Genomic DNA, 23,763 nt, shown 5'->3' with positions numbered 1-23,763 from the left:
AAAAGTATTATGTCACTTTAACTTAAAACACTTATGTTGAGAATCTTAAATGAAAATATGAAATGTTAACATTTAAAAATCATGTTTGTTTAACAACCATAAATTTGACAATTAAATGTTACTTTATTATGTGCAACCGATGTACATAATTTTTGCATGTTAATACAACAGATTTTTTTTCAGTGTTGCTGTTATTTCTATACACAAGAAGAACTAACGAGAAGAGAAAAATATGGAGATTAGTTTATGTATATTTAAAAGAAAATGATAAACGGTTTATATTGACCTACCTCTCAGCAGCTACACTAACACGGTAGTAAATCACTCCCGCAGCCACTAACCATGTAAACTGTTCCAGTGGTTTACGGGTAGATTTAGGCCTTGCCCAAAATGTGCTTTAAGAAGCGTTCTAGGTCTCGCGGTGTGTTGTTTAATTTAATTTCTTAGTTGGTTATTGCATGCCCAACCTGTTAAGATATTCTACGTATGTAAATCGTGTATGTTAAGCGCTTACGTCGTTTCCAAGAAGTTTTAGACGAAAACGACTGCAAAATGAAAAAACGTTAACGTCACCGCGGCTTGAGGCTGATGGGTCTCGCACCACCGGAAGCCTCTCACAATATACTCCCCGAGGAGAGCTGATACACCGCGGTATCTTTACTACACAGTGGGAACAAAGCGCGGGAGTGAATGAATATGCTGCTGTGATTATTTCAAAAGAATGAAGCCTCGTAACGTTTAACAAAACTCTCTTTACTTGAAACATTTCGGCACTTTCTATAGGCTACACTTCGATTCTAACACCAGTGCTTTTGTTCTTTCTCCCTTGACGCTTTATTTCTGTTTAATTTGACATGTCAGTGAATAAAACACAGCCGACTTCTAACGCTCTGGGGTGAACAATTGTATCCAGATGTCAAGCTACCTTCAATTCCTTTGAATCGAGCTGCGACAGAAAGTCTGCAATCAGTTTCCGCCATCAAGTCCAGCTGCAATCGGCCCTAAAAAGTCTAAAAATAGCTTCAGGAAAATCACAAAAGCCCGGAGACTATACGGGAGGCTCTCTCACTTTTTTTATGTAAGCTAAGGAACCTCGGTAATGTCATCGATTCCCCATCACTTGACTTCTCCAATGCGGAGACGAAAGGTCCTGAGAAAACCTCAACCTTTGCATATTTCCCTCCCCTCGCCGATAGATAGATAGATAGATAGATAGATAGATAGATAGATAGATAGATAGATAGATAGATAGATAGATAGATAGATAGATAGATAGATAGATAGATTCTGGAGAAAATTAGTGTGGTATCTGGTTTAGTGTCTGCAGTGTAGCCTATGTTGTCTGTTCTGGTTTTGTTGCGCTGCAGTGGGTCTACCTATTCAGATTTGTCCCTACAGTTGCACTGATCAGCAGGCCACTTGGCCAGAACTAGCAGCACAACTGCAATGACAGATGAGCCCTTTAATGTAGAGAAAGACACCCACCTTACAGATCTGGAAGTGCTCTGACATCAGCGTTTCCTGGATCTCCAGCTCCCGTGGTGTATGTGCCGCACTGGGGGTCCCGGCCGCACTGCCGCACACTGGAGATCCACCTGGATTGACAGGCGTAGAAGTCGTCAGCCCATCCAAAACCTTCCTGAACTTCTTCATCTTTATCCTTGTGTTTGCACTTTTGTCGAAGTTTCTCTCGGACGATCTTAAAACGTGCCGCGGAGACGTTTAAAACGGCATAGGAGATGATGCGGCTGCACAGCACGAATTCAGACGGCAAAACTCCGCTTTCTCTTCGTTTCTTTTCTCTTTCAGGAATTTATGTGCATTACAAAAGACCATAGAAGAACCTCATCTTCCAAAAAAGGGTTGAAGATCACAAAAAGTAAAAGATGAATTTATGCAAACGGGCGATTAGTTTTAGTGCGCATTAATGCCTGAACCAGGCTGATAAAGAATGAAGAAACTTCATATTACTTACGCAGGACGGTATCGCACCCAGCTAATCAAAATTCTCGGGAGCCATGTCAGAAACATAATAAAGTGCAATTCAGTTTGTGAAAAACAAAAGGCGTTTACGCGGACGGTCGCCTGTTTTTCCGCGAGATGCAGTATCCGTGCACACCAAAAGTCACGTTGAACGTTTATTGTTGGGATCCCAGACGCAGAGGAAACACGTTGCAGAGAACCAACCAACGTACAACCACCAGCCAACGTCGAAATTTGATCAAAAACCGCCCAAGAAAGACAAGATATTACACGACCACAGAACGGTTTTTATAAAATACCTCTTCTTCTGGCTTTCGTTTGAGTTTTTGGGAGAATAGGAGGCGAGTAACCTCGACCCGCACCCAGAATCTCTCCCGCAGTCGAGTGCGAGCCGCTGTCCATGGTGCTGAAACATCGAACGAAAGCCCCGCCTCTCTCTGTGCACATTGGACGTAATGCTACGGTCCTGCTGTTATGCCCGTCCTCCCGCGGCAATGATTGGACCATGTGCTTCAGAAATCACAAACAATGAAATAGTGATTTAAATAGTTGCAAGATTCCTCTTTCACTTCATGCTTATTATATTTTTGAATCTATAAATCTAACAACAAAATAATCCCGTCCTCATTTATGAACATATTAACATTAACATTAACATTAACATTGGCTGGTTTCCAGCCAGCTTGGCACCAAGTTAGCCGTCCTGCAGACCTGTTGCAGAGATCGATTTTTAAATGTACGTTTCAAACGATGTTTGAGGCGTGGAGGAAGATACAGAGCCTTTTATATACGTTTGATAAAGACTTAATAGTTTTTATATGATTGTTGCATGTGTGCTGCTTGTCTTTTTTAATGAAACTGATTGTCTATCGGTTTAAATACCAAATAAAAACTGCAATGCACTTTTATATAATCTAACGGTGACACATTGTCAGAAATAGAGAAATGGTTGAATTATCGTTCTCTGGTTAAGGGTACGCTCAATCTATCCAATGTGTAATTTCATTTTTTGTTAGACAACAGTGGCCTCCAGGGGGCGCTATGTTGTGCATTTCGCAGATGCAGATTACATAAACGCTTACATCATCTTTCCCCTCGGCACGCTTTATACCATTGAGCCTTTTTTCCTGAAAGCTGCTCGTGATGTTGATATCATCTCTAGAGATTTCGATTCTGATGCTGCTTGAACTGCAAAATGTATTTGTAAATCTTATGTTTTTTTTAATTGACCAAGTTAATACGTGAGAAGATTTAGCAATATCCTTTTTTGTAATTAAATTGTGCTTTATTTTTATTCCTTTTTTTACGTGGATAACAAGAAATATAGATTATATATTGCCTAATAAAAACACTTTGTTGTTTATTTTAATTTATATTAATTGTTATTTAAATGTAAAGCACTGCAGTCTCGTTCACTCATCTCACTTTATCTCAACAGGGAACAACGAGACTTACAACGAGGCAAATAGTTCGCAATTATCATGATTATAGGGTACAACCCATATGCTTTCTAGTATTTTTATCTTGACATTTTCAATCGTCCATTGCTTTGAATGTTGTGGACTTATAGGATCAAGCACCCCCCCCTAACAGCTATATGCTCAGTAGGCTGCCACACATAATTGCTTTTTCTTTTCATTAAATATACTTTTCATCATGAAAGCCAAGATACATTCTCTCATCTTCATGGCAGCACACCTCATAAAAGATTTTCTGCAACTTATTAAAGAAATAATCAATACCAACAGTGGCCATGCCATGTTTAGCATATAGATTATTGACTACATTATTTAAATTGCACTCCTTTATCCAATTATGAACACTTTAAATGTGAGACGTAAATATTAAACTGTTCTAGCTTACAGTATCTCACAGAAGTGAGTACACCCCTCACATTTTGTAAATATTTTATTATATGTTTTCATGTGACAACACTGAAGAAATGACACTTTTCTACAATATAAAGTAGTGAGTGTACAGCTTGTATAACAGTGTAAATTTGCTGTCCTCTCAAAATATCTCCACACACAGCCATTAATGTTTAAACTGCTGGCAACAAAAGTAAGTACACCCCTAAGTGAAAATGTACAATTTGGGCCCAAAGTGTCAATATTTTGTGTGGCCACCATTATTTTCCAGCACTGCCTTAACCCTCTTGGGCATGGAGTTCACCAGAGCTTCACAGGTTGCCACTGAAGTCCTCTTCCACTCCTCCATGATGACATCACGGAGCTGGTGGATGTTAGAGACCTTGCGCTCATCCACCTTCTGTTTGAGGATGCCCCACAGATGCTCAATAGGCTTTAGGTCTGGAGACATGCTTGGCCAGTCCATCACCTTTACCCTCAGCTTCTTTTGGGGTCATTATCATGTTGGAATACTGCCCTGCGGCCCAGTCTCCGAAGGGAGGGGTTCATGCTCTGCTTCAGTATGTCACAGTACATGTTGGCATTCATGTTTCCCTCAATGAACTGTAGCTCTCCAGTGCCGGCAGCACTCATGCAGCCCCAGACCATGACACTCCCACCACCATGCTTGACTGAAAGCAAGACACACTTGTCTTTGTACTCCTCACCTGGTTGCCGCCACACACGCTTGACACCATCTGAACCAAATAAGTTTATCTTGGTCTCATCAGATCACAGGACATGGTTCCAGTAATCCATGTCCTTAGTCTGCTTGTCTTCAGCAAACAGTTTGCGGGCTTTCTTGTGCATCATCTTTAGAAGAGTCTTCCTTCTGGAATGACAGCCATGCAGACCAATTTGATGCAGTGTGCGCTGTATGGTCTGAGCACTGGCAGGCTGACCCCCCACCCCATCAGCCTCTGCAGCAATGCTGGCTGGCAGCACTCATACGTCTATTTCCCAAAGACAACCTCTGGATCTGACGCTGAGCACGTACACTCAACTTCTTTGGACAACCATGGCGAGGCCTGTTCTGAGTGGAACCTGTCCTATTAAACCGCTGTATGGTCTTGACCACCATGCTGCAGCTCAGTTTCAGGGTCTTGGCAATCTTCTTATAGCCTAGGCCATCTTTATGTAGAGCAACAATTCTTTTTTTCAGATCCTCAGAGAGTTCTTTGCCATGAGGTGCCATGTTGAACTTAAAGTGACCAGTATGAGAGAGTGAGAGCGATAACACCTAATTTAACACACCTGCTCCACATTCACACCTGAGACCTTGTAACACTAAAGAATCACATGACACCGGGGAGGGAAAATGGCTAATTGGGCCCAATTTGGACATTTTCAGTTAGGGGTGTACTCACTTTTGTTGCCAGCTGTTTAGACATTAATGGCTGTGTGTTGAGTTATTTTGAGGGAACAGCAAATTTACACTCTTATACAAGCTGTACACTCATTACTTTATTTTGTAGCAAAGTGTCATTTTTTCAGTGTTGTCACATGAAAGGATATAATAAAATATTTACAAAAATGTGAGGGGTGTACTCACTTCTGTGAGATACTGTACATGCTTGTGTGAATTCTTCACATCTACGAATAAAGCAATGAGAATCCGGGATGTTGGGATTAAGCATTACATCACTCACAGCTTTTCTCCCAATGCAATGTGTCATTGACCAAACATCCCTCCCCACACAAACATTTAGACTTGCTTATCTTAGTTGTATTATGATGTGACCTATCACGACTAAGGCTTGCTCGCTAAAGGAACTCAGTTGGGGCCTTCTCCCTCTGCTGCTTTGTGGATGTATTACAAAAGAAATCCCTTTGTTGAAAGGATTTGGGAGTGAGAAAAAAAAGCCAAATAATCCTCTTCATCGCTCCCACAGGCTAAACAACATCGAAGATAGCCCAGCTGCCAAGACAACAGCACGGGGTGTGTGCTGCACGACGGGTCCACTGCGCTAATTATCCCGCTCGAACCTGCAGACACGGATTAGAGATCATGAGCACGTCAGGTGTCCCAAAGTACAATGCAGTTAGGGTGTTCTGATTGACTATAAAAATTATGCAAAATGATGTGGAGGACCATTGTCAATGCAGGTGGTGGATAATTTAGAATGTGAATAGTCCTTTTTAAAAAATCTGCAAAAATAAGGTATCATGCTCATAAATGAACAAAAAGGTTCATGTTTACGGTGGATGTCTGTTAGTATACATGTTGTACTTTAGATTTGATCCCAGGTAGATGTGACACACGGGTAACCAAGAACCCACTTGTGTGCTGTCATGACCGTGTCCTTGAAGAAGGCACTTCACGCCAGGTGTCTCTAGGGAGAAGCTGTCCATACAATTATTGTACTGTATGCTGCTCAGGATAAAACAGTTATATTAAATGACAAGCAAAGTAAAGAAAAACACATAGACTGTGTTGAAAACCCTATTCTGTTTGACAAAGTCTAAATTCTTGTCATTAGATCAACTGAAATTCATGTCATATTTGCACATTTTTTTACTGATCTTTTTACTGTCTTTAACAGTAGAGCTACTCCAGATCAATAGTGCTAGTGATGATCTTGAAAGGTCCTTTTAAAGGTTTATTCTAAGTGACATATACTGAACATCATGGTCAGAACAAAATGTTCAAAATTGTGGTCTGCCTGGTTGGCACATGTTTTAGTGTCAACATTTTTTGTAAGGTATCAACCCAATGTTTTACTAATTTGTCCTGTATTACAGTTAACCAGTTTTGGCCACATTTCTTGAACAAACTGACATAAAACAAGTAAAATAAATATTGTGGTTTGTCACATTGAGCTGGATATATTTCATAAATGTGATCCATGTTGTCTATGGTGTGTTTTATATCCTGCCTTTTTCCTTTGAGGAAAATTAGCTGCTTTTTCTATCTAAAAGAGCTTGATCTTGTATCTTGGTAAACAACAGTTTCATACTATAGTTTTCTAACTCAGACCATACACATGTTCTACTGTACCTTAAGTCTGTTTATTTTGGCATTTACATACATTTTGACCAGGTTTAAACCCTGAGACAACACTAACACACCTGCCAAAGGAAGTCATATTCACACTTGCTCAGATGGGGACAAAACCAGGGGTGCTTTCACACAGAATGTTCAGATCTGTCAGCAAGTCTTAAATTAAACACCCATTAAACACTAGAGGCTTGTCAACTCAGTTTAAAAAAGTGTTCTTAATTGTACATCCCCACTAGGGCTTGAGGCAGAACAGCCTAAGGCAACTCCATCTCACAGTTTATGAGTGTAAAGTAAAAGTATAGCCTGAAGTACATTTGGCCCTTTCACTTAATAACAAACTCTCACAAAGACCTTCAAAACGTCAATCATTTAATATTCAATAATTCATGTTTTGCATATTTCATGCAGTAACCACAGAATAAAATGACACACTGCTCCGTTTCTCATCCATGGGAATTAAAATAAATGAGTCCCACGAGCACATCCACATGTGCCTTCTGGGTCATAAATTAACTTGCTGTTTAGCGTAAGGAATATAATTATTAAAATATAATTGTCAGGTTCTTGACAGCATCCATTGTGTAACTGTCCTTTTCTGTTCAGCACCCACAATAACCGTCAGCCCTGTCACCACAATCAAGACTTTCTCAAAGGCCAGTCACTCAAAATGAAGCCGTTGTTTTTCAATTAGGGCAAACATATGACTTGAATGGAATTTTTTATTTACTCGAACGTGTTGTGGCTAATGTGTCCACATTTTATGTAATGAGGTTTGAATATATGAATATGTTTTATATTGCTCTTCATCTCTCTTCATTTGAACAAAAAATACAATTTCACATATTTTAAAAGAAACTGAATTATTAACTGAGTCAACATATTTATCATTCCGAACACAAATACATTTTTGTGCTTCCAAACTTACATATACCTTCAGCTCCACCATCTACTTTTTTTATCTGTACTATCGATTTTTCCGCCTACACACCTGCACTGTTTTTGGATCAGGCTTTATTTGTGGTCTTTTCTGCCTCAGGTGTTAGGTCTCTTCTCAAACTTTCTTGGTGAAAAAAGCAGTCACTCAAAGATCAGTGGATAAAAGAAAGAAATAAAGAAAGAAAGAAAGAAAGAAATCAGCAGTCAAATAACATGTGAAGATCTCATGATACTGGTTGCAGCTGTCTTTGTCTCCAGCCTCTTATTCACGGCTTCTTTTTTCAGCATGAAAGCCAAAAAACATGAAACACAATGAGAAAAGGATGCAGCCATTCAATCCGTCCGCTTTCATCGAAATGAGTGTGAACACCGAAAGATTGAATTAGCGACAATGGTGGCGGCAACAGCCTTGCCAAAGGACCTCGCTCCAGTCTCACCACCTTCATCTTCACCGAGCCTAATGCACTTCTTCAGATGAATTGAATTCTAAACTAAGGCTGTCAAGAGCTCCAGTCCTACCTTCAGCTTTATGTGACCATTTGTATATCATGCTATTAGCCTGTCCTATCTTCTCATTTGCAAGACCCTGTGAAGATGCCTGACGTATAAATTCTCAACGCACAGCATATACGGGTGAACATGTGCACAGCGTGTCGGAAATAGCTTTGAGAAAAGCATGACTGTGGAAAACATTTGCATAAAACTGAGACGGAGTGTGGCAAAATACCCATAGAGGTGTGATGCCTGGCAGCTGCCCTCTTAACAATGCAAAACAACTTGAGAATGTTAGGAGATGCCACAATTATTTACAGTTGATGCTGAAAGTTCACCTTTTTGACAGTGGTCTTTCACACTCAGCGATTAGGAATGAAAGAGGGGCCGTTTACAATCCCCTTTGACAACAATTGCATCTCGCTCTATGTGATATGTGGCTTTCTGCACAATAAAAGAGGAAACAGCCTTATTGTTAAGCCATTAAGCCTAATAGCATAATAGGAGACGTCCATATATTATGGAGGCGACATATGAAGGTTTCAAATGGCAGGTACAGGTACTCTCCTTACGTGACAGCTATTTCAAACACCTCTTACCTTGTTTTAATGTAGCTTTGCAACATGCTAACATCTAACTCTGAAACTGATTATGAACAGTCTTTCGGATGTTGCAAGGCAAGGAGGCAGCTGACAAAGTTAAAGGTACAGTAAACTATTCAATGAGATGAAAAAGTATTTGGAGTCTTTCTGGTTGTCATAGCTAATGTGATAAAATGCACCTGTGTCTTCTTGATAGGACATCTGTGTGAAGCTGAGAGGAACTGATTCATACATTCACTGCAAATAACTTTGACACCAGGTAGCAGGGGCGGACTGGCCATCTGGCGTTCCGGACACATTGGCCGCTCAGACGGACGTATTATAAAAATCGAATGAACGCAACGCGAATGCAAAAGACACGTATGCACGCCAACCATCCCCTCCCCCCGTCGACAGACTAAAAGCCACTTTTTCAATTTTGTTATGTAATTCAATGGCATTCATACATTGTTAAGTGTAGCTTAATTGCCCAAATGCAGATTTGAGCCATTGTTTGTACTCTACATGCTAATGACTGAAATCCTGTGGAAAATGTCTGTAAAATTATCTAAAAAATCAAACCATTGTCAAGAATAAAGAACTTTTCCTCACAATACTCATTGAATATGCATCACCTAACATTTCACTGAGCACCTCAGCATCCCAGAATCTATATTCAGCAATTTAGAGCAGATAACAATGATGGCAATGTCAGGGCGGCTTGTTTCTGATGTCACTGTGACAATCTCAGTGGGGTGATGGGGGTGGATATCCTCTCCCTGTCACAACAGAATTGGTGTCACTATACGATTGTCACCAGCGTGACTCACCGCAGACATTTACACACACAGAACATAGCAGTGGCTCAAAATACCTGCCTAACAATCATACCAGCACTGTCGTCCAGGAGTGTGTTTGTCAGTGTTGTGCAAGTTACTTCCAAACTGTAATACATTACAGATTACTTGTTACTGTTATTTAAAAGTAATCCCTTACCATACAATATTACTGTCTCAGAATTTTAATACGTTACATGACTCCTGTATTACTTTTGAGTTACTTTCACCAAAATAACTACAGAAGTAGAACTTAACATTCTAAAATAAGTCTTTGTATTTTCAAATTACAAAATACTTTTTGCCAATCAACCTCTTTAGACTGCTGATTTCTTGAATTAACTAGGCTATACACATATAAATACAAAAAATACTAGATTAAATGCATTTCAATTCAAAATTCTATTACAAAATAATAGTATTTTGTATTTCAAATGGATGTATTTGAATACACTGCCCATCCATGCAGTCTTATAAGGAGGTTGATTGGCAAAGTATTTCAGTTTGAAAATACAAAAATACTAAGATTAAACACATTTAAATACAAAATACAATTATTTTTTTTTCAAAGGTATTTAAATACAAAATAGTTCCATCTCATCACTGAACTAGATTATATAGAATTCTAGCTAGTCATCATGTAAACGTTAGCTTACCTTGTCATTGCTGCTGGTCACAGGGATCTTGCTAACTAGCTTCCTGAAAGCAGCCCAATGACCCCTCAAAACCCGCCCAAAAGGAATGAAAACTAGCCCAATTATTTTCCGGTGTCAAATCAAAGTTAACAACTGCCAAAAGACGTTTATATTGCTATATTTACTTATCTGAATGGTTTCCTAGGTATTGTATATATTTTTTTGTTCTGATGAACTCAACATATGTTTTGGGGGATTTAGGAAAGCAAACAATTCTGGGTCACCTTTGACTACTATTATATTGTTTTCTGCTATGGTAGTCAATGATGCCAAAGAATTTTCAGTTGCTAACATTCTACCAAATATCTTTGTGTTCAACCGAACAAAGAAATTTATACAGGTTTGGAACAACTAGAGGGTGAGTAATCCATAACAGAATTTTCGTTTTTGGGTGGAGTGTCCCTTTAAAAAAGATCCCATGTGTGCTCGAGGCCACGCACGGAAATGGACGAGAATCGTGTTTTCTCTTCGTAAGACATGCAAAAACTTGCTTAAGAAATAAGCATGGTTACGTTTATTGCATATGTATAATGTGTACAAGCACGTCAATGTTTTAGTTGTTTTAGTTGTTCTAGACTGCGTATAGCTGCTTAAACGTGATATTTGGCAGCCGGAAGAATCAACTGTTGTACTCTCACGCGTGATTTCTTTCATTGTGCAACGTGACATGTACCTTACGAAACATTGGTAAAAGCATAATTCGGATGCATTGTCTAATACCACCGCTATATTTTCCTCTTTGGTTGAGCTGAGCTCCCGCGTCCCTCCCTGTACTGCAGCCTGCCGTCAGACGCTTGTTCCCCATACACTTTTAAGAACGGGCCGGTCCTGTAGTTGCCAGGTAATCATCTGAGTATGAATACACATTAAGAATCTCATCAATTAACATTTATCCTTAGAATATAAATAAACATTTTGGCGGCCGCAATACATTATGAAAGTAGCCCAAAAACCCGCAACCCGCGGCTCCATAATTTTTCCCGCAACTGCATTTTCAAAATACCCCAATTGTGCGGTATATTCCCGACCCTGGCAACACTGGCGCTTACAGCGAACCGGGCGGGGCCAATAGACTCGGACCTCGAGCTCAGAGGCTGAAATCATGCCGCGTTACAATACGAATAGTTCCACCAGCCAGAGGGAAATGAATGACACCACACGCGTCTATTCACGAACAGGAAATATAACTTAATTGCGGGATTTTTGATTTGTTAATGTATCTCGGGCGAAAAGTTTGTTGTAACGCAAGCATTACCGAACATGTACCGAGTAAAATATTACTGAAAATTGATTAGTAATGCCTTACACTACTGCGTTACAGCAAAAAGTAATGTGTTACTGTAATGCATTACTTTTGTAACGCATTACTCCCAACACTGGTGTTTGTGAGTGTGTGTTGCTAATAATAGAGCTAAGGATCGGCTGTGGCGGGGTCGATGACATGAGGTGGGTTTTACATGACTTGCGACTGAACATGACATGGCAAGTTTAGATTTGCCTAAAATATGTATAAAGTCAGCACACCGCTCTAAAAAACAAATAAGTTTAAAGGGGTAGTTGTATGGACACCAGACTTGACCTATTAAGAACAAGCCGTTTGTCATGTCGTGTCGCATACAGAGTGGGCAAAATTTAAAATAATAATGGATTCTGAGGGATTCCATTGTCCATGGGTTCCAACCTGAACAGCTATATGCTTTAGTTTAGGTCACACCAATGCACAATGATTCGCTACATGCTAATACTACTAAAGCTAATGCAGATTCTTATTCTAGAAAGCATTTTATTGAACATTTAACATGTACGCCGCAAAGATGAGACATTGCCATACATACTAATGCTCCCTTTCAGTTGTTTTAAATTCAATGATATCAACTTTTAGAAGTACACTACCACACAAATTGCCTCAATGCCAAAAGACATCTTCACACAAGACCAATTTTGATTTAAAAGGGCCTTTACAAACAAATGACAAATGAATACCCAATGTGAAAGCTACCGCTTGAAAGAGATAATTACCCGACGAACACAGTCCATCTACCCACCTCTGCTTTCCACATCAGAATCACAAACCTCACACTAATTAGATCAAATTGTCTATGGTCCACAGACAACAATACATTTCGTGAATCTTGCTTCCTGCATTTTGACCCCAGTTCTATTAACATCAGCAGCCCTGAGCCTTAATCTTCATTTACACCAACTGATGAAGTTCCCATTTATCCAGCAAAGAGAAGTCTTTCAGCAGACCCAGTTTATAGACAGGTAAGGGGCACTTGTAATCGACTTAGAATTTGCATAGGTCGCAACAGTAATGGATTAACAATGGCAGTAGAGGCATTGAGAGAAGGGACAGATTCATCCCTTAAGGGATTTGTTTGATTTGCATATAAATGGGCGGGTAAACGCATGCCTGCCATTATCAGCCCGCCTGACTGGTTGAGAGGAGAGGGTAATGAGCGCCTGCCCCTTTTCAATTAGCATGGCAGAATGCGTTCCGTTTCACTGCAGAAAACACACATGAGAATAGACGGTAAAGAAAATATTCAGTTCGGTCCGAGGTAATGAATGATAAATATCACACAACAAACAGCAAAATAATAACATACGGATAAGACACATCATCTCATGTTTACATTAATGTATTAAACAGAACGATCAGGTCTGGCAGAGCAAGCATGTTTTCCATATGGTAAGCTTCTGTTTTTCACAGTAAAATCGCGGTTTGTAATCCTGAAAGCTAGAGGGCTAAGTGGGAGGAAACAGATTATTTTAGAGGAGCTATTCCAAGATCGTTGCTTTTTGTATTACTGTCATTTCGTGCCTATGATTCACAGCCTTATAAAGTCATTACACGGGCCTTGATTTATACAATTTACATCCCCATTATGCAGAACATGATGCGGATCACGTGGCAATGGTTGATTGGAAAGACAGAATGTAAACACATCTCCCAACACATGGGATAGCTTGAATTAACTCTTCTAAATAAACACCCAGGGCGAGTTTATTCAACAGTTGCGCCACTTTTGCACACAGGTTTTCAAACCCATGCATTATTCACTAACCACCCCCATCCCCCACGTTTAACCAGGTGATTTCTGATGCTGCAGCATACAGTACACACGTAAACTCATTGCTATTCAAGTTATTGGTATTCTTTTTTGCTATGCAAATGAACTTATTATAAATTGTGCTTTTAAACTTGGCATCGATCCAGGAGTGTAGTTAAACACTTTCTGCCTTCAACATCAGGTGCTTGAATCACAGTGGAGAGAATCTGTGCAGTCTCAGTAAAGAATGACAAATCGTAGTCTGAGAATCAGGGGGAGGAAATCACTCTTAGATAATTATTTTCTTGCGACAGCTAAACACAGCATAAAAATAAACTACATACTGTGGGTTTGTTTACATCATGTCTGGGCAGCCGCAAGCAAACAGACACAGCAAGCGAGATGAGATAATCCTAACTGCTGAAGACAATTGACAATCAACGGAAGGCAGTTTAGAAGGAGCAGTGGGGCAGTAAGGTGAGCTGTGTCTCCCACAAGACCTTCCAGGTCTTTTAGCATTGTTAAATGACTAGGCTGGGTTCAACTCTCTGTGGTAACCTCAGCACCTGCACTGCTGCTGGGTTTCTTTACTGCTTTTGTAATGCATTTCCATTTAACTTGTTATAAAACAGCTCCACAAAAGTTAACTCCCCTGGGAAGGAGCCAAAGGGAACAATTGCAAGGAACTGTTAACATCTTTATTGGTCAGAATTATTGCCCTATAGGACCATTTTGTTGTGTTGTTTGTTTGTTTTAACAAATAGTATGTGAAATGGTATGTGTTATCGGTATCACTTAAAAACAAGGTTAGATTTGTTAACATAAGCCAGATTAGTTGTATAAACATTTCAATAAGTAGCATTCTATAAATATAAACAAAATTGCATGTTTAATTAAAAGGATATTAAAATAATCATATTCATGTAAACAGAAAGCCATTATACGCATGTTTCATCTGTTTACATCAATATACAATGTAACGTAATCTCAAAATATGAATAGTTTTTTTCTTACACATAAGGATTACATTTATGATGGATGCGTTGTGATGCGTTTTTTGAAGCTTCAAAAACGTGTACCCCATTTAATGGCATTACAAAGCTAGAAAGAACCAGGATATTAATAACTAATAATAATATCATAATATAATACTAATTGTGTTATTTTGAAGAAAGATAATCATATACACCCAGGATGGGATGAGAAATAAATACTGTTGTTTGGTGTCATTTTTAATTCAGTTTTGTGTGATATCTTAAATGATGTTGGACAGCAACCAGTTTGGTTTTAAGAGCGGTCATTCCACAGCGACTGCACTGCTCTCGGTCATTGAAGCCCTGAGACTGGCAAGAGCAGTCTCTAACTCATCGGTACTCATCCTACTGGATCTATCTGCTGCCTTTGACATAGTTAACCACCACATCCTCCTGTCAACCCTCAAGGCTATGGGTGTCTCTGGAGTGGTGCTACATTGGTTCAAGTCTTGCCTCTCAGGTAGGTGATTTAGAGTGTCCTGGAGAGGTGAGGTCTCGGAGTCCCAACATCTCAATACAGGGGGGCCTCAGGGCTCAGTGCTTGGACCGTTGCTCTTTTCCATATACATGACATCCCTAGGTTCTGTCATTCAGAAACTGGCTTTTTCTATTACTGCTATGCGGATGATACACAAGTCCACCTGTCATTTCAGCCTGACGATCGGACTGTTTCTGCATGCATTTCAGCATGCCTGAGTGACATTTCGGTCTGGATGAAGGACCATCACCTGCAGCTGAACCTTGCAAAAACAGAACTGCTTGTAATCCCGGCCGACCCGAAGATTCATCACAACCTCTCCATTCAACGAGGCATCACACCTTCCAGAATGGCCAGAAACCGACGTCTTGTAGTGCCATCCCAAAATGGGAAAAAAATCACTCTTCTCTGGATCTGTTCCACATTTGTGGAATGATCTGCCCGCTGCTACAAGATCAGCAGATTCTGTCGCCATCTTTAAGAATTGGCTGTAAACATATCTCTTCCGTCAGCACCTGACCGATTAGTTCTGACTTCTCTCTTTTCTACTCTTTCTTATCCTTTAAAAAAAAACCTTAGCTTTGTATACTGTGGTAGGCTATAAGAGACCAGTTTTACTGCGCTTATGCTTTTTGTTGTCCTTATGTTGTTCCAATTGCTTCCATTGTTTACCTCATTTGTAAGACCCTTGTTCGATAAAAGTGTCTGCTAAATGTAAATGTAAATATCCACCTGAGAACCAGCCATTCTTTTTTGTCCTTTGTGGGGGAAATGAGACTGAGACCTCCAAGTCAAGCACGATTTATTCAATCTATTTAAGTCCTACTGTACTGTCTAGAAAACATCCAGGTCTTTGATGCCACATTTTTGGGGTAAGGCTGAAAGAGCACACAGATTTTATTTTCCAAATGGTGACTGACCCTTTCAAAACTACTATCCTAATTTATGTAAAAATCTAAACATCAAAACTTTTTTTCTTCTGGTTCTAATATGGCTATAATAATGAGTGGAGAATATGGTAATCACTTATCGCTTATTACTATTAGTTATTACGTTGGATTAATTCATCACAGATATAGAGTGTTTAGCACCCTGCATTATGGCATAGAATGTTCAATGAAGGCGACGAGAAGAGACAAGCTCATCAGTTGCAAAGCTTTCCAAGGTACTATTTTCATGCATCTGTAGTTCCATGTGACGAATATTATCATAACACTTATATCATCACCCAGCACAACATTATTATATTCATCCATGTCATTATTAACATTATCATCATTAACATGAATATGATAATTACAAATGGCTTCTGTCCCAGTAAGGGAGATGTTATGAGAAGATTATATGGAGATGAAGGAAAATGAGGACATCTGTTATTATTACATCATTTGATTTCTGAATAGAATTACTGGAGAAAAATCAACATGACAGTGGAACGAAGCTACACCAGATCACCCAGAACCCCCAACCCCCGTCCTGCTTTCGATTTAGTTACACAGAGGAACACACTCTTTTTTGAGGTTTAGATGCCCTTTATCAAACATCTGTATTGTGTAATAGATTTTTGTTTGAATTCTTGTTACCTTTAAATTGACAATCACATTACCAGATATTATTTTGCCCAGTTTATCACTGAACATTATTGGTATTTATTTGTTTTTGCATCATTTTTAAGTAGGGTACATTGAAGCATTTTTTCTGAAACACAACCATTCTGCATGTGGGATAAGACATCATTTGACCATCTTGAGTAACTGATTGAAAACAGATTTATTGGTAGCATATCTTCTTTATTGCGATAGGTGTCCAGCATTTAAAATCTTCTCTTAGATTTTTCTAAAGTTTTTTCTTGACACAAAACTGTAGTATGTCTCAAAAATACTTAAATACATATAATCTACTAAAAAAATGCAAAGGTTTCCATATAGCATTCAGTTGAAAGAGGATCATGTCAGAATCAGATTTAAGATCTTTGAGTTAATTCTAGTAAGACAAAACCAGATGCAAGACAGAAGAATGGTGAAGAAAATCAACAATAGCAAATCCTCCAGTCTGAATAATACTTTATTTCATTTTCCATGTTTTTTTATTTCGTTTTGATGCTCAACATACCAAAACTCACTGCACACTGCAGCACTTGCATTGCTCGTGTCAGTTTTATCCCTTCAGGCGTCTCAGTAGAATACTGAAGAATCCATTACACATAAGTGACGTTTATCTTTTTCTTCCCCTCTGAGCGAATGTGCTTTTACGGGATTTTAGCATATATAAAACATGATAATCTCATTGCGCTGTCACACATTAAATCAAACCGAACGGATCTTCCTGTTTCGGTGTGAAAAGAGAAGCCGCATGTTGCTTAGCATCTGCTAACAGCTAATTTGCTTGTTCTCCATCAATTTTTGAAATATTTATTTATTTTCTCTTTAATTGTTAATACGAAAAAGATCTTTTTGATCTTTTACATTGAAAACACATACAGCTGTTGAAATAGCTGTTGCAGTCATTGCATCGCCTGCAGAATAGTGATTCCAATCAGTTCTGTTTTATTTTCAATTTCAGACTAAGAGTTTACAATCAGACCTATTTTCCTCTGCTTGTATGATCAAGTTATATGCAGTTTTGAATTAGTCGTGGTTTTACCATCATCCTGGTTCCTGCATTACCGCTTACAATTTAGAGGTCACGGTTAAACAGACAATAATCCAGCACAGTCTTTTTGCATGGCTAACCCCTAACTAGAAAAGGCGTGGCTTGTGAAACATATAAATCACATTAATCACAGCGCCACCTTCAATTGCCTGGCCATAAATCAGGGGCGGGGTCATATAAGCCCATACCACCAGCAGTGCATGTCTACATGTGCATTTTTTATATCTGACTCCATGCGGGATAGTTTCACACATACCACTACAGATCAACTTCTTTCATTACTTTTGTCAGACTGTAATGAGGTTTCTTATTTACTGATCCCTTTATCCTGATGTGTGAAAGCCTGACTGATTACTGTATTGATCAGCGGGTGACACATTCAATTGCTTGATCAATGGAATTAATTGATTGACTTAATGATTGTGGAAAGTGATAAAGACCAAAGTGTAGCCAGACAGGTCAGATCAGTCCCGATCCTGTTAATGGAGAACATCCTACAGTACACATTTTGGATGTCTCAAACACACAACTCAATAGCTTATTGGGATGCCAGAACTTGAAACGGGGGTAAGAAAAAAGAAACATCCGAAATATAAAGTGTTTGGTATCCTCATGTATATTTCATATATATTTCTCAGTCTGCACTGCAAAAAAATCATGTTTTCATTTTTGTCTTGTAAATTAGCAGCCTTTTTGACATTGTTTTACCGTATTTCAAAAATATGTGAAAACAAACCGATTTTTTACATTATTCATGAAAAATCTGTTTAAAAAAAACAACAGTAAAATTCTGCAAAATTACAGTTTTTTACAGCGTAATCAGCCATAATCTGACATTGGCAACAGATCCCATGACTTCATTGAATGAATACAAAATCACATTTCTCAAAATATCATTTTTTCTTTAAGCCACAGAAGAAAGAGTCATACATGTTTTGAACAAGGATAAATTATTTTTTTCCCTTTTTTGTTACTTTCCACCACAGTCAAAATTCTGGCTACACAATGTTCTAAGATAATAGATAAATGAACATTGAGTCATAATTTAGTGATACTTCAATCAAACTAGGGCACATCTTGAGCATTCAGTCGCAAATTAAGACTTCTGGGAAACCATAAAAAATATATTTTCAAATGTCTAAATAAATGAAAGCAATTACAGTATTCAATATTATGTATCAGCATATTGAGGGTGTAATCAGCTGATTATTTTTCAAGCATTTCTCATTCTTATCATTTCAGTTGTTTTTCTTTCTTCTTCCAATGGTGACCTCATGAACACATTTTAAGATCTTACATAAAACGTGAAACGTATTAGCAAATTTTTATGAAAATTGCAGCATTCATAAATAAATGATACAACTGATCATTGATGATGAATGATCAGGGTGGACACGCGCCTACAGCAGTGATCTCCTACATTTCCGTCTCATCTCTTCTTTTAGTCTTTCTATCTTTCAGACACAGCAAGTATGAGTTGACATGAGGTATCAAAACAATTAGTATCTCTGAGCTGCGGGCAGCTGCTGCTTTCATAGACGCTCAGTCGAGAGATCGGCTTTGACATCAAAAGCATGAGTCTAGTGCTTCCTCTCGACATGAGCACCGTTTCCACTGACTCACGTAATTGCACACTGACATCAATTAGACCTTAATGAGGGCAGCCAGATTAGATCCAAACAGAGAAAATATGAAATGTGACCTTTCATGCACTGATAACACGTTTGTCTTTTTGGTGGCTGAAATAGATGGGACAGTAGCCCGATTTGTGTTTCTGAGACTGTAATATTTACAGTGTGGAAAATTGGGAGCAATTCATATAGATTTCAGGACTACTTCAGATAAAATGCTGCCTGCATCTCGTGTTCTCAGTCTGGATATCAGATCAGCTCACTTATGACAGGATGCCATGTGACAAAATTTGACAAAAAAAATGAAACTTGAAACTTTGAATCATTACTCTGTAATGATTTACCAGTATATGCACAATGATCATATATAGGCTAATTAGTCAAATATAATTAAAGGGAGCACATTACCAGACAGCTTTACGTTACATTAATTTGGAAGTATTCAAAATATTAAAAGGAGAAAATAGTAATTGAAGCTTAATTAAGCCACCCAAAGCCAAACAATACTGCTAATATTTCATATATCTTTTAATAAAAGTAAGTATATAGAGTACACTGTGCCGTACACAAGTATTTTATTCTGAATATGTTCTTTCTCGTGTTTTCATTGATAAAATAGGGTGTTTTACACATTCTGCTTTGTGTTGTGAGTAACAAGCCTAATAATAAGACAGTTTCCTGTCCAGAGGGTGTTTTTCTCATTACAAGCCAGCAGAAACTACAGAAACAAGTCTCTCAGAACACAAAACAGTCTCAAGAGAACATGCTCTGGCAAAAAAAATGACATCACCATTGGCACGTGGAAGTCAGGGTTATTCCAGAAATCAGGTAGAACTTACATTAACTCTAAATTGTTAGTTGACACTCTAACACTGTTTAAAATTCCACATCAAATACACAAAAAAACCTTAAAGGAGCTATTTGAGCCTTGTAATAAAAACACTATAGACGGTTTCATCGGATGCATGCACCTGGCCCGAAGTATTTATTTTTTATTAGTATTTATTTTATATTTAATTAATATGAATATGAATTTATATTACTATGTTATTGTATATTAATTGTATTAACTTAAATTAAAACAACTCAACAGTTATTGATTCTTTGAGGAGGTCTACCGGAAGTTACGTTTGGGCCACATAACATTTGTTTATGTTGTTGCCACTGAAAGCGTCTATAGAATGTCATGGTTCTGCCTCACCTAGTCTTGGATTTCCTGGTCCTGAGGCAGAGCCATGACAAAGTCTTTGGTTATGTGTGGAGAGAAACATATTATTGTCGTTTTGACAATAGTATGCGTTCTGTCCAGTGTCTCGTCATTAGCCCTGCCCCTCTCGTTTCCTGTATTGTTTCCCGGCCGTGTCTAATGTTTCCCACCTGCCCTTGCTCGTTATCCCTCGTTTGTCTTCCCCTATAAATGCCCTCATGTTTCTTTGTCTTGGGCCTTTGGATTGCGGTCTGTGTGTACGTACGTGTACCGTGTGCTTACCTGTATGTATATGCTGCTGTTCTGTGAACTGTTCTTGTATGTATCTGTACGCGGTTCTGCTTGTCATCCTAGTCTGTGAATTGTGAGTCTATTCAAGTAAGTCTTTTAGTGTTTAGTTATAGTTTGTCAAGTGTTTCTCAGTTTAGTCCAGTTTTAGTCAGTCTATGTTCTGTTTGAGTTGTTTCCTGTTTTCTTGATTTACCCCATCGTGGGTTTTTGTTTTGTCTATTTGTTTAATACATATATTTTGTTAACCTCATCCTCTGCCTGCCTGCGTTTGGGTTCTCGCCACGTATTCCGTGACATAGAATTAGAATAAGTGCGGTGCTGTTTGTAAACTAATTCCTGAATATAATCTGCCTGATAGTATATTACTATATGGTTCATAAAATAAATCTAACTATTGAAATAAAAAATTGAGGTTTACTGTTGCTTAACCTGGTTTCTTAAATAACCCTTAGGTCAGACATGGAGAAGCTTAATACGCGCATGCTAGTACTGTTGAAGTATAAACATGAGGATAAATAAATGACAGAAGTTTTGATTTGTGAACTATTCCTTTAAGCAAGTTTCTTCAAACATGTAAATGTAACACTTTGCTTTAATGTTGTGCTATGTACTGTAATACAATGAGATGAATACATTATTATATGGAGCTTGTTTGTCCAAATACTTTTTGTGGCTACTGCTCATAAAACCAGCACTAGTCTTTGTGAGAAGAATCTCATTTCAAAAAGGACAGTCACTTGAGTGTACAATACTCAGAATGATACTGAAGAAACTTCGTCCCTCAGGCTGTGTAAGTCACAGCACACACCTCACCAAGGACACACTGACATGTTGTTGTGACGCACTCTATAAGTCCCGGGACTCCCGGGATAGAGCATTAAATCCAAACACACAGAACCCCTTAAATTTTAAACGCACACTGGTGGTGAATGTGTGCAAATGAGAACACAACACAAATGAAAGTGGGTCTCACACCACACACCAGATTGCTTTCATAAACAACATTCCTTTTAAACATTCAAGAACAGTAATCTCAGTATCTAACCACAAAGAGAACAACGTAACACTTTAAAGTGTTTTTCTAAAAATGGAGTTCAGAAAACAAATGTGTATCCAGCATCCTGACACATTGGCTGCATAAATAGTGTGTATGTAGTTTAATGCCATTATTAGCAGCTGCTGTTTGGCAAAGGTGCCCGGTACTGTTCGGTGTACATGTAACACTACATTTGCATCTCCTGAAGGAAGTCTAGAGTTTAAAGAGCAGCAAGAGAACAGTGTTTAACATAAAGTGATAGTTAGAAATGTTATGAATGCATACAAAGAAGTAAGAAAATAAGAAAAAAATAGCACAAAAAAGATTGATCAGATCGTAGATACTAACCAGATGCAGCACTGCCATTACTCTGAATGCAGCCAAGTGTCAAGACTTCCATAAAGTGACATTGGGTTTATTAAAATGATCTATGTTTAAAGGGCTCTTAAAGAGACAGTTCACCCAAAAATGAAAATCCTGTCATCATTTTCTAACCCTCTAGTCATCTCAAACCTGTTTGACACTCTTTCTTCCGTAGAACACAAAAGAAGATATTTTGAAGAACGTTGGTAATCGAACAATGGCGGTACTGACGGAGTTGGTTTTTTTGTGTCCATCCATACAATAGAAGTCAGTGTGTTGCTTGGTTACCACCATTCTCCAAAATACATTCTTTTGTGTTCTGTGAAATCAAATTTGATGCTCCTAATGTCATAATTACATTTCGGTTTTCACAGGCACAAACTCAAAAAAGGTACAAAAGCTGCCACTGGGATACAACCTTGAAATGTTCATGGTTCAAGGAAAAATTCCTGAAATGTAGGTACAAACATGTATACATTTGGTACCAATATGTACCGTTGAGTGACTTAAATGCACACTTTAATTGCAAAAGTGTACTTTTTAGAAATGCAACCACCCCGGTGACAGCTTTTGTACCTTTTTCTAGGAGTGCAGGGTCACATTTATGTCCTGAATTGCATTGTACTTACAAAGAAAGGTGGACATAAACATCTGAAATGTGTTTGTGGTGAGTGATGTAATTATCTAGCTGTTACCCTGAACGGCCATTTCCAGCTCACCCACAGCTTTCCACGTAAAAAACATTAATTAGTGTGTTTGGAAATAAACAGACAGAGAGGTAAACAATGCACCGTAACTAATGACACAGTAGCCGTGAGTTAAAGAGCAACATGTTCAGATTGGACACAGCAGCAGCAGCAGCCGCAGGAGGCGGCTAATGGCTTTTAAATGACTGACAGATGACAGTGTGTGTGCTTTCCTAATTGAATACAGAAGGCCATTGCGTCCAAAAATAACCTCCGTAAATTCATCTCTCATGTGCTCTTCATTAAACAGATAAAAAGAAAAAAAGTGATGAGGACTAATTTGCAAAGCAAGCAATGATAGATATGGACTCGTGACAAAAGGGTTGTTGGTTCAGACCTGCATATACTGTACATAAACTTTCAATCTGCGATTATTCCGTAACAGCTGCACGGAGCCGGTGTCATGTGTATGAAATGAACTGCAGTCGTAGGGAGACATAAATTAACCAATGCAAAGCAGAGGACAGCTTGACCTCACAAACAGAGAAATAATCACGAGTTCCCTGAATTTACATCTCAGAAACAGATGGCTTTCATTTCCATTTACAGAGGTTATAAAAAGAGAGTAAAATAAGTGAGGAGCGGTGATTGTGCTTATTAAAGGGTCCGAACGGATGTGACTGAGTGGAGGCGGGGACTAATTTGCATATTCAATATTACTGAGTTTGTGGCTCTCATGCACGCACAGTTCCATGTTTATGGGGACTTCCCATAGATGTAATGATACACTGTACAAACTGCATATTTCATCCCTTAAACTATAACACAAATCTTTCTGCATTTTTACAATTTTAATGTTTAATGTTTGTGTGACTGAGTGGAGGCAGGAACTTTCATATTC

General features: G+C 38.6%; 1 protein-coding gene across 1 annotated transcript in view; it reads right to left on the bottom strand.

Annotated features, from left to right (window-relative positions):
• Nucleotides 1-2,400, bottom strand: part of stxbp5l (syntaxin binding protein 5L) — a 154,479-nt gene extending 152,079 nt beyond the window's left edge. The window contains exon 1 of the mRNA XM_057335913.1: nucleotides 1,486-2,400. Within this exon, the coding sequence (XP_057191896.1) occupies nucleotides 1,486-1,653 (168 nt within the window). The 5' untranslated portion in view covers nucleotides 1,654-2,400. The remainder of the gene's footprint in view (nucleotides 1-1,485) is intronic.
• Nucleotides 2,401-23,763: the final 21,363 nt, after the last annotated feature.

This window comes from Triplophysa rosa, linkage group LG6 (genome assembly GCF_024868665.1).
Source record: "Triplophysa rosa linkage group LG6, Trosa_1v2, whole genome shotgun sequence".
Taxonomy (NCBI): Eukaryota; Metazoa; Chordata; class Actinopteri; order Cypriniformes; family Nemacheilidae; genus Triplophysa; species Triplophysa rosa.
The sequence above is the reverse complement of the archived record's forward strand: the minus strand, read 5'-3'. Positions and strand labels throughout refer to the sequence as shown.